Here is a 15848-nt window from a genome sequence, read left to right as displayed (position 1 = left end):
TTTGGAGAGTTTTCAATGCAACAGCTTAATATTGGTCAATTTGAGCAAAAGATGCATTTGGGGGAAATGAAGTTACGTCTTAGGATCTGCTTCAGTATTCTTCCCAAAATGCTCCTAGTTATTGTTTGGATATCAAAAGCAGTTGGAAGATAGTTTTTGCAATGAAGATTGAGGCCAGTGATCAATAAATTTTGTCAAGGAGAAAGAAGCATTTTCATTCATTCATACTCCAATTTTTTCTTGTTTTCTTTTTTGACAAACAAGGCCTATACTACTGGGTTAGGTTTCCAATGCGACAACTTAAAATTGGTCAATTGGAGAAAACATGCACATTTGGGGGAAAATGAAAGTTACGACTTAGGATATTCTTCGGTGTTCTTGCCAAAATGCCCCTGGTGTTGTTTGGATATCGAAAGACAGATCTGTCAGCAAGGGGCATTGATCCAGTTTCAAGGTCTATGAACAATAGAAATACCTACATAATTCTTTCGATCAAAAGAGATTGATAGATAGGCCAGTTTTGATTTGTTTGCATGAGAAAAACATACAAGAAAATTATTTCGAAACAAGAATGGCAAAAGCACGAAATCCGAGTTACCATTACTGAGTATACACGAGCATTCAATCTTCATTAGTGAGAGCTAATCATACTCTGATCAATTTGTCTTTTTCACTACCATATCCCCCGAGGTTCAGCAAATGTACTAATTTGACTATCATCGAATCAATAAATACAACAAAGATGGCATAACAGAAGAGCATCCACAATGAGCCAAGTTCAGGACTCTCATTACCTACACGTTCATGAAATATTAGTTCCTGTGAGTGTTTGGACTAACCAACTTTTTAACGGATATGGTATGATTTTACCAACAATATATTAGTGAATGCAATCATGAAATTGCCCTCGTGTTTAGATGCGTCAAGACTCGAGAAAGGGAAGAAGCAGCAAATCCCCAACAACAATCCAAAAACAGAAACACTAAAAGCAATTCACATTTATGAACTTGGAAAACAAGACCATTTCAGCTTTCAGAAACACTAAAAGCAATTTCTAGGGCCAACAACAATCCAAAAACAGAGGTTCTTTTGACAGAAAGCATCCAAATGCCAACTACTAAACATCTTGGCAAATAGGCCACATCAGTATAAAATATCGTATCCATGTTAAATTATGTTCCTTTCCTGGCAGAGGCTTCATTTTCGAACAAGGAATAACCAGTCTGGAATACAAGCTAGGAAATAGAAGCCTATAATCGAACAAAATTAACAACTAAAAAGTGGTCATTTTTATACAAGAAGTTTTCAAATTTAGTACACCATATTACTGCAAAATAACGCCTAGGTAATTGACATCTTGGTCGGAGTTGGCTCAAATGCCAATTCATCCACTTGGCATGCCATGTCAAATTAGGCATATCCTCAGTATAAACACCATTTAAACTACCATATAAAAAATATATACTAAGGTCTACAAATTCCAGCGTGTCCCTGTAACCTTGAATTAAAAATCAGATGGATTCAATACTTGGACACGTATCCGCCAGACCACACCAGATATCCATGCAATTGTGCAATTTCTCTGCCTACAATGCTATTCCTGAAAACATAGGATCAAAAACATCGATTACTTGACGTTCAATATCATCAAGTCTGCAATCATGTCCACCTGAAATAGAAATCTTCCAAATTACCACTGCAACCATTCACTGCTAGTGGCTTCCCCAAATATAAATGCAGACATTTCAATCTTTCATCAGCCGATAGTCAATCATATTCCAACCATTTCTATCATTTTCTTTTCTCCATCCCCTGAAGTTCAGCAAACTTATTTGACACTCATCTGATAAATAAATGCAACAACAAAAATGCCATATCAGTACAGGAACTAAGATGCACAATAAATGACTCGGCACTTGTTTTCATTGCAAAAATGTCTGAGTTCAGCAACAAGATCAGAAATCTCGTATCAGCTGAGCCAAGGATTAAAAAAAATTACTGAGCCCTAGACTGACTCATTCCAGTCATGAAATATTAGTTCCTCACTTCCTCTGAGGATAAGGGCTACCCAACTTCACCCCAAATGGTCTAAATTTACCACACACACACACACACACACACACACACACACACAAAAGACATACAAGGGCGACCTAAGACATTTAAGCAATTTCTATGGGCCAAGCAATCCATGACCTATTGAGTATTGACCTTTCACAAAATAAACAGTGCAAACTACGATTGATTCAAATCAATGAGAACGTGACTCCTTAGTAAGTAGAAAGATTGGACAGTTAAGAAAGCCATCTTTTTTTTTTTTGACGGAAAAAAAGAAAATTTTATAATCTTTGAAATTGTTACAAAGATTAAAGGAACAAGGGTTTACAGCATCATACTCCTAAATCTAAGAACAAAAATTCCTAAATCTAGGTGTAATCCTGTGCCCAAGGACCCGAAACCTAATCCCTTAATTGGCAAGAGGCCAATCAAGGAGCACCCATCTAGAAAGCCATCTAGAAAGCAAAATATTCACCATGCAGCAGCATGATGCTCAGGGTCCATCCGGTATGTAAACTAGAAGGCAGTGCGTAAAATTCACACCTCGTTGACCACATAAAAGGAGGGAAAAAAGCAATCAGAGAAAATATGCACCCTGCTTTTCCTCAACAGTGACCTGACAATCCATGGCTATAAAAGATTTACTTGGCATATTGGCTCAATTAATTATGTTGATCCAGACCAGAGTTCAGGATCACCAATGCTGTACTACATGGACAGGCATGAGTAGTGGCTAGCGATGGTATCTACGAGTAGAAGTCTTCAAACCTTTTATGGGAGGGTACGGACACTCAAAAAAAATGGACAGAAAGTATACAATAAACTTAAATCATCTATTTTACAAAATCAAATGCAACTACTCATTCTTTGTAGACACGTGAACTTCTTTGAAGGTTCTATCTACAAGACAAAGGGTTCAAATTATAATTGTGAACCTGAAATGGGTTTCAAAACGAGAGTTGAAGTATGGAGAGATTAAGTATTGACAGGAGCTGAACCCTTTCCTCTGTAGTTGCTATGTTCGAAATGAGTGGGAAAACAATTTTCCTTTAGCCCGAAAATCCTCCATGTTTTACTTGTTCAAACAGTTATACACGGTTTGAGCTGCATGTTCTAGGAAAGCCTTCTCCAGGCTTACAGCGTGTCAAAAACGCAAATGGCATACTTCATTTTCACATATGTTTCAAGGAACTGTATTGTTCTCCAAAAAAAAAAAAAGAGAACGAAAGAAAGAAAGAGGAACTGAATAAATTCTATCAAAACAAAAACTGTCATACTTCTAGCATGGGGATAACATGAAATTGTTGTATAGCTAAAAACTAACTTAATAAAAAACGCATTGGTTATTGGGGTTCTATTAGGCTGAAGTTAAAAAATGAACCAGGCTTCTCAACAAGACAGTTTGGGCAATGGGACCATCACAAGTCCCATGAAGAATAGCCAATTCATTCAAGTTCTAGACTCAAAAGTCCAAGTTATGTTTACAATTTTTCTCAACTAGATGCGCCTCGCTTCAACAAGGCCAGGGTCTTGCCTTACACTTAAGCCCCAACATACCTCTGGCACGTTAGTGCACCACTTGCCTTCAATAACCATGAAGCTTCTCATCTTCTTGCATTTTGTGGAACCTGATTGGCAAAAAGTTCTTGCTACAAGGCCACTCCTACACAGGATTGAGGTGCAGGCTCTATTTTGTTCACATCTTAAATCAGATGTGGCATTCCAATACACAATCCTGTTTTAAGAACTTTGTCTCAAACAGCATATGCATGGTTCAACGCAATACATACATGATTTCGGTCGTGATTTGCTGAGACCCAAGAATAAAGTTTAAAGCACATGACAATCCTACAAATTTAAACGACTAGAAAGAATAGAGTTTAAAGCACATGACAATCCTACAAATTTAAATGACTAGAAAGTTCAGAGTTTAAAAAATTTAGAAATACTAAACTCGCTGCAATACTGCTTCAGTATGTTATCATTTCCTAATTAACAGAACCAAGTGTACCATACTGAATAAGCTAAATTCTTGACCTACATAAAAATCACGTAAAAACCTTAAAAGTATGTTACAAAATATGCATGCCTCCAAAATTTAGAAACACCCAAAGAAAATGTCTCAAAAGAAGAGCTTTTCAAGATAAGTTGCAAGATAACATTTACATCACTTACCCTCATTCTGTGTTTGTCTAAAGCTCAGCAAGTGAAAACAACCGAACTATGGATTACGCATGTAAATTCGACATTGAGGACTAACACGGAGCACGCCTACCTTCTACCGCTGAATGTTAAGCATGTCTTTGGCTTCACTCTGCTCCTCCATAAGATCTTCACTAGTATACTTGCTCAAAAGCTCCATCTTCTTCTTCTCAACCACCATCCTCTCAATCTCCTTCTCGTCCGGCAACGGCACGTGCACCACAAACTCCTTCTCCTTCTCCATCTCTTCCCTCTCCTTCCTCTCCTCCTCCACCACATCCTCCTCCTCCTCGAACAAAATCTTTGCAGCTGCAGCCGCTGACACCATCGCCTCCTCCCCGCTCTTCACAGCCCTCTTTGCCTCCCTCTTAATCTCCTCCATTGCCTTCCACTCTGCCACCGCCTCGATCCTCATCTTCTCCTCCGCGGGCGCCTCCAACTTCACCAATATCCCATCCTCCTCATCCCTATACCCGTAATAACTTGCATCAATCCTCCTGTATATATCATACCTGCATAGAAGGACGCAGAATTCCAAGGTTAGGTGGACAAATATTAAAAAGAATTGCCACCTATTGAAGGTGATATTAATTCTGTCACTATAAATTGTAAAAGTAATACCAAAACTACTATAGTAGATTTACCCACTAAAAGAAGTTCTCAAAAAACTCTTTGGTGGATGTGTTGCATTGTTCAAAATGATGTTGCGAGGTGAAAAACATATGATCCCTAATAGGTCCGCTTCATTAATCCACTGGGTAATTCTATACAATTCTTATAAAGAATGATGTGAGACACCGCATCACTTAACAGACTCATACCCAATCTCTACAAACTTAAAAAAGCCATTAACCAGTCATTTCGAGGAAATTTTTTATGAACTATATTATTCAACAATATGCTAATTCTTTTCGTGTTGTTAAAAAACTTTTGGTCGTCCAACAAAAAGAAGACTTGATGCCTTAGTTAATGGCAAGGCACTGTATTTAAGGAAATTGATGGTGTCTGATGACTCCTTCATCATACATGTCCATACCCAATTGCCATTCTTCCAATTCGAGGTCCATATTTATGCATATCATTTTATTGCTTTTGAGATAAAAACAACTAGTATATAATTCTAGTAATAAAAATTCAAACGTGGATAAGGCGGACCGGGCTCATCCGTCCCTCACTCAGTCGTCCTTGCATACCTAGTCCTCCGTTTTCTCTCTCTCTCCGACATTGGGCAGGCGAACATATATGATTATAATGTTTTCTAGATAAAATCTACTAATAATTCTACCAATAAATTAAAAAGTACTACCAAAACTACTACTGTTATGTTTTCATTCGCACAAATTACTTCTAGAAAATCCCTAGGGTGGGTGTGCTTGGTTATTTAAACTGATGTTGGACGCACGAACCTATATGCTTTTACTGTTTTGAGATAAAAACTACTGCAATTTTAAATTAAAAAAAAAACAAAACAAAACAAAAACAAAAGGTCGCCCGGGCTCAGCCGCCCTTGGGTCCATCACTGCATACCTAGTCCTCCTCTTCCTCAACTCTGGTGGCTTCTCGAACAACTCCCTCACCCCGGGGAGCTTCTTCGCGGCCCCGAAGTACCTATACCCGGGGCCACGGCCGCTAGGGTTCGGAACATCAACTATATTCCCATCCAAGTCGGTCATCTTGGCAGACTGTTTAGTGTAATTGGGCCCACCGAGCTCTATAATCCGGCGCTCCCAGTGGACCTTCTCGCGGATGAGCTTGTTGATCTCGTCGTTGAGGTCGCGGAGGCGGTGCTCGCCGAGGCCCTCGTTCTGGATCTCGGCGACCTTGCGGCCGATCTCGCGCATGATCTGCTGCCTCCACTTGTCCGCCTCGGCGAGGTCGCGGCACTCCGAGGCGAGGAAGGGGCGGCGCTCCTTGGGCTTCTTCTTTTCTTCGTTCTTCATGGTGATGAACCTGTTGAGCATCGACTGCGCCTTCTCTTCATTGCGAGCCATTGTTTGCGATGGAGTGAGAGGATGATGCTTTGGAGATTGGTAGTGGAGATTTGTGTGGATAAAACCCTAGATCGATCTATCAGAAGGAGAAAAAAAACCCTAGTGCGGAATTGTTGAAGGAAGAGGAAAGAGGGGTTTTAATAAACAGGGAGATTTCCGAGCGAGCTCGGGTTTCTGTGGGGGTAAATTACAGTGATATGGCCTGAGGTTTGTTGTTAATACAGGATTCTCCTCAATGTTTTAAGGCTCTGTTTGAAACTTGTGGAAGGAAAGAAAAGATGAGAGAAAATAATTACAGTAATAATTAAGAGGGAAAATGAGGGGGGAAATTTTACTATTTCTATAACTCTATTTTGACATTTTCTCTCCCCTTTCCTCGCCAATCAAACAGGGGAAGAGAAAATCTTTAAACTTTCTTTCCCATTCTCTTTCTTTCCACATTTTCCAAACAAAGCTTAAAAGTTACAAAAGCGCTTATTTTTTACGTAATTATTTTACATAATTAGTTACAAAAGCTTAAAAATAATTACGTAATTATTTTTTACATTCCCATTCTCTTTCTTTCCTCAATGTTTTGGCTCTGAGGTTTGTTCTTATTTTTTTACGTATTTATTTTTCACTTTACGAGACAGGTAATTCCCTAATAATATATCACTTTTAATTCAAATAATAAGTAATAAGTACTTATTTTAGTTAATGGAACACACTAACTATAAGCTTGCTCCGTTCCTGTTAAGGCTCTTATTCCAATAAGTAGCTTATTTGTCATTTTTAAGCTTAAAAATAATAGGCTTATAGAAATAATTTTTTGTACAATATGAATATTGTTTGATAGATCTCGATGAAATCTTTTGAACAATACCAAAAAAAAATATCAAAAAATTATTTTCATACATACATTATTTTTAAGTTTTAAAATTGCAAATAAGCTACTTATTTTTTAAGAAACTTAGCAGAAGGAGGAACATTATTTTTAAGTTTTAAAATTGCAAATAAGCTACTTATTTTTTAAGAAACTTAGCAGAACGGAGGAACACTGACCGGTATGGCAAAAATAAGATAAGTCAGTTGTCTTATTTATTTTTCTTTATTCAAATTTTTTCACATATTTGTTATTTTATATGAATTGTTAATTCATCTCGACTAGATAAATTGTAAAAAATTATGATCCAAAAAGTAAAAACTTTGAATAGAGGTAAAATATAAGCCAAAAAGACAAATTCTTTGGTTCATTGTTGTCTTTATTAAAAAATTGAGTTTCGATCATAATTTTTTATTTTTTGGATTTCTCTTGTCGAGACAAAATAATATCCACAAATTTTGATGCAAAAATAACAAAAGAGAATTTTTTTGAATAAGACGGAAAAAAAAAAAAAACAAATGACTCATTTTTACCAAACTAGGTCTAATAGAGCATATTACAATGAAATCTGATTATTAATGGGTAATACTGTAGGTATTCCTATACTTTGATGATATTTTTGTTTTGGAATTTTTTATATCACATGCCATCCAATTGTTCTTTTTTAAGGAAAAACAATGCAAACTTGAACTTAGGGGTGAAATAACAAATCGGAGGATAAAAAAAATCGAAAAAATCGTTTGGTTTTCGATCCGACTAGGACAGACCGAAAATGAACCGAACCGAATAGGCCAAACCGAACCCGACATATACTGGATACTCTCTTCGTTTCTTTTTAAGTGTTCCGCTTCGTAACTCCAACTTATTAAAAAGACATTATCATTATACATTTTACATCAACTTTTTCCTCCACTTTTCCTACTTATCCATCATCATTATACTTTTACTCACTAACCTTTCAAAATAGAATCTACTTTTAGAGACAAAATAGACAATGCACCAATTTTTACCCATTAACTTTACGAAATGGACATTTATAAAAGGACAGTCTAAAATAGAATATTGGACTCTAAATAAGGGACGGAGGGAGTAAATTTTTATATATTTCGCATTTAATCTTGTCCGTTCATATATTTTTTATTTAATCTCGACCGTCATTCACAAACCTACATCTCCTCTCAAACATCTCTTCTCTATCTCAGATCTCTCACGCGAGTCACTCCTCCCCTTCTCTGAGTTCTCTCTCCCTCCTTCACCTCTCTCAAGCCGCGCCTCCCTCCTCCTCTCTTCGCCGCCGGCCCGCCGACCAACATCAGATTAGCGCCTCTCTCTACGTCCCTCATCTCACACAGTTTCAGGTTTCTCCCTTCTCTGCTCTGGGGAACTTCCTCCGCATCAAGAGGCTGGGGTAACAAGTAACAGCTCTTTTTCCATAGAAAAACAATAGTTGATCCTCCACAATGGTGTAAAGAGCAAAGGTAGTGTGGAAAATGGAAATTGGTTGGTTTGTATATATGTTTTCTTTTTGAATTGGTATTTGATTAAAAAAAAGGGGGGTTTTAGAGAACTGTGTAGAGTAGTAAAATAGAAATACTAGTACATTCTATCGCCGCTAGACTGGCTAGAGTAGTAAAATACTAGCGACTGTAAATTTTGTACTCAGCGAACTCATTCATTATTTCTTTTTCTTTTTCTTTTTTTACTGTTCAATTTAACTTGATTTTATTCCATTAACCTGTGAGAGAATGACTTCGATCGATCTAAAAAACAAAATTTTCACGGCGATTGGTCGATTAACATATACTAATTTGGATGGCATGTAGTGTTTTTAATTAGACAGAGATAACTAGACGAAAATAGTCTGGTGAGTGCTAGTTTATGTGGATGGAAGGGTCTAATTGCTCTTTGGAATACATTTCAGGGGGCCAAACCAATTTTCTGCCGCCAACTTAACGTGACAGGTGGATTAATATAAGTGGGTCCAACAGATTGTCCATGACACGCGAAGTACGGGATAAATTTCCATTCACTTCGTTTTTACTTGCAATGGCCACTGTACGCATCTATCGAACAGAACCTGAGAACCATTGCTAAACCCTTCCCTGCCATTTCTCAAAACCCTAATTTCTAGACATAAATCAAACAAATTCCCAATAAAAATGTTGAGAAGGAGGCTATCGCTATTCATCGCAACCTCAATCCACAACGGTTCTTCAATCCACGCCAAACCCACGTCAATCACCTCACGGTTACTTCAATCACCACCACCTCCTTCGCATTTCTTGCAAAGTTCGAATTTTACCCCTCATTCCCATGTGGGTTTTTTGGAGCATGATCTGAATCTGGGTTTGAGGGCTTACAGCCTTCTGAGCTTGAATGATTTGAGAGACAACAAAGGGGCCAGAAAGAAGAAGACGAGGAAGGGTCGGGGGATTGGGTCGGGCAAGGGGAAGACTGCTGGACGGGGTCATAAGGGGCAGAGGGCGAGGGGGACTATGAAGTTTGGGTTCGAAGGGGGGCAGACTCCGATGCGGCGGAGGATGCCGAAAAGGGGGTTTAAGAACCCCTTTAGCCTCACGTTTCAGGTATATTTGGTTCAACCTTTTCTGGGTTTTGCTCCTATCATTCATGTAATTGGTTTGGTTGCATTTTCAAGAATCAGTTCTGTAATATCATTTTATGGAGAACACAGAGAACTTGTTTGCCCTATTTTGGAAGTTTTTCAGAATCGAATCCCGTCCCATTTTTTGGATCAAACAAGAAGATATCATATCATCCTAGGCCATTTCCCCACCAAAGTATAAAATGACTCAGTTTTTCTGTTTATTTGTTTGTTAGCCAGACACCAAAAAAGCAACACATTGTAGAAAGTGTGTTCGATGTGTCCGAATTAGATTTTTGTTTCCTAATTATGGAGTCATGGACACACAAAAAAATAGTGTCGGACACGTGTCTGAGACAATCCGAGGAGTGTCAATGTCCGAGGAGTGCCACCTTATTTTAAGTGTCCTTGCTTCTTAGGTGATACATCTCTAAGTTGAATTGTACTGACTTTACAATGGCTGTTTTTTCTACTTTTTTCCTTTCTGCCATCTTCCTCTTCCTTCAAACCTCAATGAGAGTTAAAATGTTAAGCATTTGCATGAATGAAGGGCTTCTACAAACTCTACACCATTAATCTTCTAGTTAAATATCAAAGTTACAAATATTGCACTTCCATGTCATAAACTTTTTAAACTAGTAACTTAAGTTAAATGGGAACAGGAACCATCACATTTATAAAAAAAAAATGCATAATATAATTAACGCATCGATGCTCACTCTTTTGGCTAATTGGCTGGTTAAACGTAACATATAATTATACAAGTACATGGAAAAGGTTAGAGATGAATAGTGTCGACTTGATTGCCCTAAATTTTTTATAGTCATACTTCCTAATGCTCATGGAATGTTATGGCTGACAAATACTGTTTGTTTTCAATGTACTATATGCAGTATAATTGTATTCAGTAATTGCTAGTTGATCCCCCATATGTTTAGATTTTTGGCACTTGTGTGCTGCTGTCTTGTTGCTTGTGGATGCTATTTTCAATCGACCATATGGAGAATTGTCTCCCTGTTTATATATCCTCAGTCATAGAAATCCCATTCATATGTTCTTGTGATGCAAATAGCTAAAACATTGGGAAATATTTCTGTACTGATTGTTAGGTCTTTTGTGTTTGAAAGAGGTTTTGTTGTCACTTTGCAATGAGTTCACACCTTGATGAATTGCCTTTATTTTGGCAGCCCGTGGGACTAGGAAAGATTGCGAAACTGATAAATGCAGGGAAGATAGATTCATCAGAGTTGATCACGATGAAAACTCTTAAGGTAGAAACTTTATTACGGTTTTATTTTCTAACTAAACTTATTTTATGCTTTGGTTGATTGTGATGTTTATTACTATGGCCATAGGATTCTGGAGCCATCGGGAAGCAGATAAGAGATGGTGTCAGATTAATGGGACGAGGTTCTGAACATATAAAGTGGCCTATTCATCTGGAGGTAATCTTTGTTCAAACACTACGCGCGTTGCTTACACTTTTATGGCCATGACCTGGTGCCTTAATAGTGTTTCTCTTACTTGGTTTTGTTGTCCTTGTATGAATTTGGATTTAAATCCTCTCCATTCCATACATTGGTGGAAATCTGCATTCTTTTCCTTGTTATGTTGACAACTAATCTCCATTAAAAAGTATGTGTCAATTGTCAAATGAGGCCACTTCACATGGATTATATAAGCTAATGCAAACTACCCCGGTTTCACCAATAGTGGATTAACTAAAATCAGTTGTTCAAACAAATTATCTGTTGTACCTTTTTAAACTAACAGTAGCCATTTTTACGGTTTCTTCCCAGCAACGCTACCCTTCGTGTCTTTCTTACATGGACAATATAGTCGAAGTGTCTCTTGTTGTGATTCTGTCTTAGCATCACTTGATGCAACGCCTTGCAAATTGAATTGGTCGTACAGTTGCAATGAGGACAACAGTTAAACAAGTTGTTAGCGGCATGTGCTTTTTAGTAATTTACATATTGGCATTCTTTATTAAGTAGAAGCAATGATGACATCATCATCGAGAAGTTGAGCTGTGGCAAATGCAAAGAGTTGGCCTTGATCTTTTCATGCAGGTGCTTTGAGTGCAATGCACCATTTTTGTGATGTAAAAGCGGGAAAACTCCACCGTTAAGTTGAGAATAGTTTTCCTGCTTTTATATCAAAACGACGTAGTAATTAGTTTTTAAAACCCATGTGAAGTGGCATCGTGACATCATCTTGTGCATCCACTTTAAAATAGATGAAATGTCTACATAGAGTGGAATGGAGATCGCTATTCCATATAAAAGGACCTGAATCCATGATACTCTTGCTTGAGGTGTCAACATTTTGTAGATTGAATGGAGTCTCGGAGACATCTGTTCATGCATGGATTGGGGAGACTTGAGTTATTGAAGTTCTTGCTTATCCTGATTCAGTCTTTCTGTTTCTTTCTTTCTTTCCTTCCCGTTGGTCTTCTTTTCTTTATTTTTTTTTTGGGGCTGAGGTTGTTTAGAAGTACTTTCCACTGGACAACTTTTGGTCATGTTTGAATAAAGTTTGTGTGTTGTGCAAACAAGTTTCTCCTTAGCAAGCCGATGTAATCAGCTCATGGTTATGTTTTATGTTTTCCTATTTGTTCTTGTCCCCATAATGAAGCAGTAGTCTAGTCATGATCAAAAGGTTGTATCTGTATGCATATGTGTTTCAGGACTGTCTTTCGTTGCACACTTATCTCATCCACTACACTGTACTGTACGGATTTTGTTTGGTGTCTCTTACTTCTTGACCACTCCAAAAAAATGAGAAATTAGGAGTAGCAACGATCCCAAACTTCCAAGTGAACATGTTTGTAATTTTGTAGTACAATCTTCTTTTCAATTTACTTTTCAGTCGCTACTTTCCTCTTGCAACAGAGAACTGATAGTGAACGGTTGCAGGTTTCCAGGGTGACTGTTAGGGCAAAGGCGGCAGTTGAAGCCGCTGGAGGGTCCGTGACGAGAGTGTACTATAACAACTTGGGCTTCAGGGCACTGCTCAAGCCCGAATGGTTCGAGAAAAAGGGCAGGTTGCTGCCAAAAGCAGCAAGACCTCCCCCAAAACAGAGAGATAAAGTTGACAGCATTGGAAGACTCCCTGCGCCCACAAAGCCAATTCCTTTTACACCAGAGGAGACAGAAGCGATGTCCGCAGCACCTGTTTCTTGAACCTGATTCCGATTTTGTAGAAAATTGATGAAATCGTCATGTAAACGGATTTCATTCTGATGTTATTTTAAGTTGCAATTGTGATGCATGCTGATAAGTTCATGTCAGTGTGTTGGGAAAGATGTATGGTTGATTAGGCCAGTGCCATTTGCAGGCCAAACAGAAGGAAGCTCTCAATTTTTTTCTTCTTTTTTTCGTAGAACTAAAAATTGCTTGTTGAATCTCTCCTCTTCTTACTTCGTTTTCGGTTTCTTGTTATCCAGCATATATATGATCTGATAGTGATGTAAAACATTTTGTTGAATTACATTGGGATTATATGAATCCGTCCACTTCAAAAGGGATCGAGGGCAAAAAAATTCGTCCTCTTCCAAACGGAATAGAAAAGAGTCTGGTGGTTGAAACCAAATTAACCGATTGAAATTTGCTTGGACCTCAGACTTGATTTTTTCACTTCATCGAGATAAATTTGAGAACCTTATGATCGGTCAAAGAGTATATAAATAAATCAATGTCACAATGTGGGTATGGATTTGTTAATTAATCTTGCTCAAAATACAATCTTTCTTTTCCTCAAATTATATCGCATGATTGAGCGAGATAAAGTAGAGCATTGTCACACAAATAAGGAAAATGTTTTTGTACTCCGCCTATATGTGTCATTTCCTGATCAACATTGTTAACGCCGTTGGACGAAGACGATGGCAAGGGAGAATTTCAACATTGTCACATGGGAAGTTCCTGCCATTGTCAGAAACTTCATGGGGAGAAAAATTTCAAGGGAGTACAGGTAAATTCGTGATGTTGGGGAAAGAGACTCCCTCAGCACAGGTAAATTCGTGATGTTGGGGAAAGAGACTCTTGACACTGTCAACAAAATGAAGGGGGAAAGATTACAATACACACATTCTTTATTTGAGTGTGTATTATATGCATTCCTAAAATTTTATGAATTATAGAGAAATGTTATGAATCGTATTGCTAAAAAGTTACGAATAGTATAAAGGTTACGAGATACACCAAAATGTTATGAATCATAATGAAAATGTTACGAATCGTACTACTGAAAAGTTATGAATTCTAGAACAAAAGTTACAAAACACGCTAAAATATTATGAATGAACCATAAAATAGGTGCATATGGTACACCCTTTTAAGGGGTGTGTATTGTAGACTTTCCCGATGAAAGGGAGGTAAGTGAGAGTATTTCAAAACTCACATGGGAGCAGAGACGGATCTAGGTGTAGGCGCCCCGCATTGTTTCGGGATTTTTTTTTTTTAAGTTTTAATATTAATATTAGTTTTGTTTTTGTTTGTTAAGAAAATCTAGATTTTGTATTTTGTATTGAGTGTTATTTAGACATTTAAATCCTTTAAAAATGTGCTAATTTTGGATCGCAAAACCCAATTTCTCTCTCTACGCCACGGTCTCCAATAAGTTTTTTCTTAATTATTTATCTCATTTCTCTTTCTATCTATATCCACTTACTACCCAAAAAACCTCCCTCAAAACCTAAACCAAACAGACTACTTATTAGATTTCCGAACCTTGAAATTTCAAAATTTTGTTCATAGTTCGGGGACGTTTACAAAATCCTGGTTCCGTCCCTGCGTGGAAGTTCCTGCCTTTGTCAAAAAAATTTAGGTGGTCAATAAAATTTCAAGGGAGTACAGTGAAATTTACCCCAGAAAATAAATGATGGGTTCGGATCCCCTCGAATTGATTTTCAGTTCTAATATAGGTCGCATGTTGGAAAAATTAATGGTTCAAATCTGCTCACAAACTCGTCGCAAGAAGAATTCAGTTCTTCATGCGAAGAGTCTCTGAGCAGATCCAAACTATTGATTGCAGTATTGGACGATCAAGATTTCGACTGTCCGCTCACGTCCAAAACTTGGACAGGCATAAAAGATGGGCATGCCGCATGTGCATAACACCAGTCACCAGTGCAACCACTACTTTAACACCTCACTTAACAGTCACCCAACGAACAGCCCACTATGCATGTCCTCACTCCATATTGCCTAGCTTTAAAGCAAATTGTGAGTTGGTATTCTGCCCTTTCCTCACTCCTCACCGACCATATATCCCTTGACAGGATGTTTTTATCCATCAATGAATACCTTTTCTCTTCATAACAGAGAAACTAAGAGATCAAACATTGAGTAGTTCAAAATCCAAACCTGCTTCTCCGACAACTAACCACCTGATTAATTTATCGCTGAATGTATCTTTTATTTGATTTGAATGAGTTATTTGTCTTTAACGTGTTCATTATGTCTTTTACCAGTTGTATTAGATATACGTGGTAGGTTGTAATCTCGTTCGTTAGTGAAGTTCTTACTCTCCCACCGGAAACAAAAAAAAAAAAAAGGAAGAAGAAGAAGGGGGGATAAAATTGTGTTGTGGGAAAATTCCAACATTGGCCATGTTTCTTCAAGTGATTTTTTGTCAAAAGGGTACTTACAAAACACACTTTCACGAGAGTACTTGAGTTGTTTGGCAATAATGCTCGTTTTTCTGTTTGAATACGCAACCCCAATAATGCCTTTAGAGAAGTAGAATGGAAGCAGGAGGCTGGCAGCAGGGAAATATGAATTGCGCACAATCTATTCTTTATCCCTTCTTTATGTTTTGAAAGAGTAAAAAATTCATTAATACTAACAACAAAATCAAAACTCATGTGTGCAAACTATTACAACGTGAAGAGACAAAATGCCTAATGTACACCGACAACGCTACAAAAACTAAAGGATATATTATGTCAGAGATATGAAAGCAAAGTCTAGATAAACAGTTGTAGAAGTGGTTCCACTAGCGACAAGCTAATCCACATTAAACGACCAATAATCAACCAAGTAACGAACACCCCAAATAGAGGACGCTGCGTGCAGCGATAACGCATGAAGACTTGCTAGATCATAGAACCCTCTTCTTCTTCTTTTTA

General features: G+C 37.7%; 2 protein-coding genes across 5 annotated transcripts; one reads left to right on the top strand and one right to left on the bottom strand.

Annotated features, from left to right (window-relative positions):
* Positions 1 to 1266: 1266 nt before the first annotated feature.
* LOC131303437 (uncharacterized) lies at positions 1267 to 6435 on the bottom strand. Of its 3 annotated transcripts, none has more exons than XR_009192048.1 (3): positions 5788 to 6435; positions 4234 to 4772; positions 1267 to 1843 (listed from the first exon to the last, which is right to left on the bottom strand). XR_009192048.1 is itself a non-coding variant. In XM_058330308.1 (3 exons), exons 1-2 carry the CDS (start codon positions 6249 to 6251, stop codon positions 4337 to 4339), a joined length of 900 nt encoding a protein of 299 aa, XP_058186291.1. In that variant the 5' UTR covers positions 6252 to 6435; the 3' UTR covers positions 1267 to 1843; positions 4334 to 4336. The 3 variants fall into 3 exon arrangements, 2 of the variants coding, with proteins under 2 accessions (XP_058186291.1, XP_058186292.1); XM_058330308.1 differs by having other exon boundaries at positions 4334 to 4772; XM_058330309.1 differs by having other exon boundaries at positions 1267 to 1600; positions 4334 to 4772.
* Positions 6436 to 8285: 1850 nt separating this feature from the next.
* On the top strand, positions 8286 to 13123 carry LOC131303436 (uncharacterized). Of its 2 annotated transcripts, none has more exons than XM_058330307.1 (5): positions 8286 to 8471; positions 9035 to 9698; positions 10903 to 10986; positions 11071 to 11160; positions 12634 to 13123. In XM_058330307.1, the coding sequence occupies exons 2-5, from the start codon at positions 9273 to 9275 to the stop codon at positions 12898 to 12900; spliced, it is 867 nt and encodes a 288-aa protein (XP_058186290.1). In that variant the 5' UTR covers positions 8286 to 8471; positions 9035 to 9272; the 3' UTR covers positions 12901 to 13123. The 2 variants fall into 2 exon arrangements, with proteins under 2 accessions (XP_058186290.1, XP_058186289.1); XM_058330306.1 differs by having other exon boundaries at positions 8314 to 8591.
* The last annotated feature ends 2725 nt before the right edge of the window (positions 13124 to 15848 follow it).

This window comes from Rhododendron vialii, chromosome 10a (genome assembly GCF_030253575.1).
Source record: "Rhododendron vialii isolate Sample 1 chromosome 10a, ASM3025357v1".
NCBI lineage: Eukaryota > Viridiplantae > Streptophyta > Magnoliopsida > Ericales > Ericaceae > Rhododendron > Rhododendron vialii.
Note: the sequence above shows the minus strand (reverse complement) of the source record. Positions and strands in the feature narration are given on the sequence as shown.

Excerpts from the sequence above, each read along its gene's own strand:
- LOC131303437 (XM_058330308.1), bottom strand. The coding sequence starts at position 6,251 with ATGGCTCGCAATGAAGAGAAGGCGCAGTCGATGCTCAACAGGTTCATC. Across the intron at positions 4,773-5,787 it reads TTGAGGAAGAGGAGGACTAG|GTATGATATATACAGGAGGA; the intron begins GTATGCAGTGAT and ends CCTTCTATGCAG.
- LOC131303436 (XM_058330307.1), top strand. The coding sequence starts at position 9,273 with ATGTTGAGAAGGAGGCTATCGCTATTCATCGCAACCTCAATCCACAAC. Across the intron at positions 9,699-10,902 it reads CCTTTAGCCTCACGTTTCAG|CCCGTGGGACTAGGAAAGAT; the intron begins GTATATTTGGTT and ends TTATTTTGGCAG. Across the intron at positions 11,161-12,633 it reads AGTGGCCTATTCATCTGGAG|GTTTCCAGGGTGACTGTTAG; the intron begins GTAATCTTTGTT and ends GAACGGTTGCAG.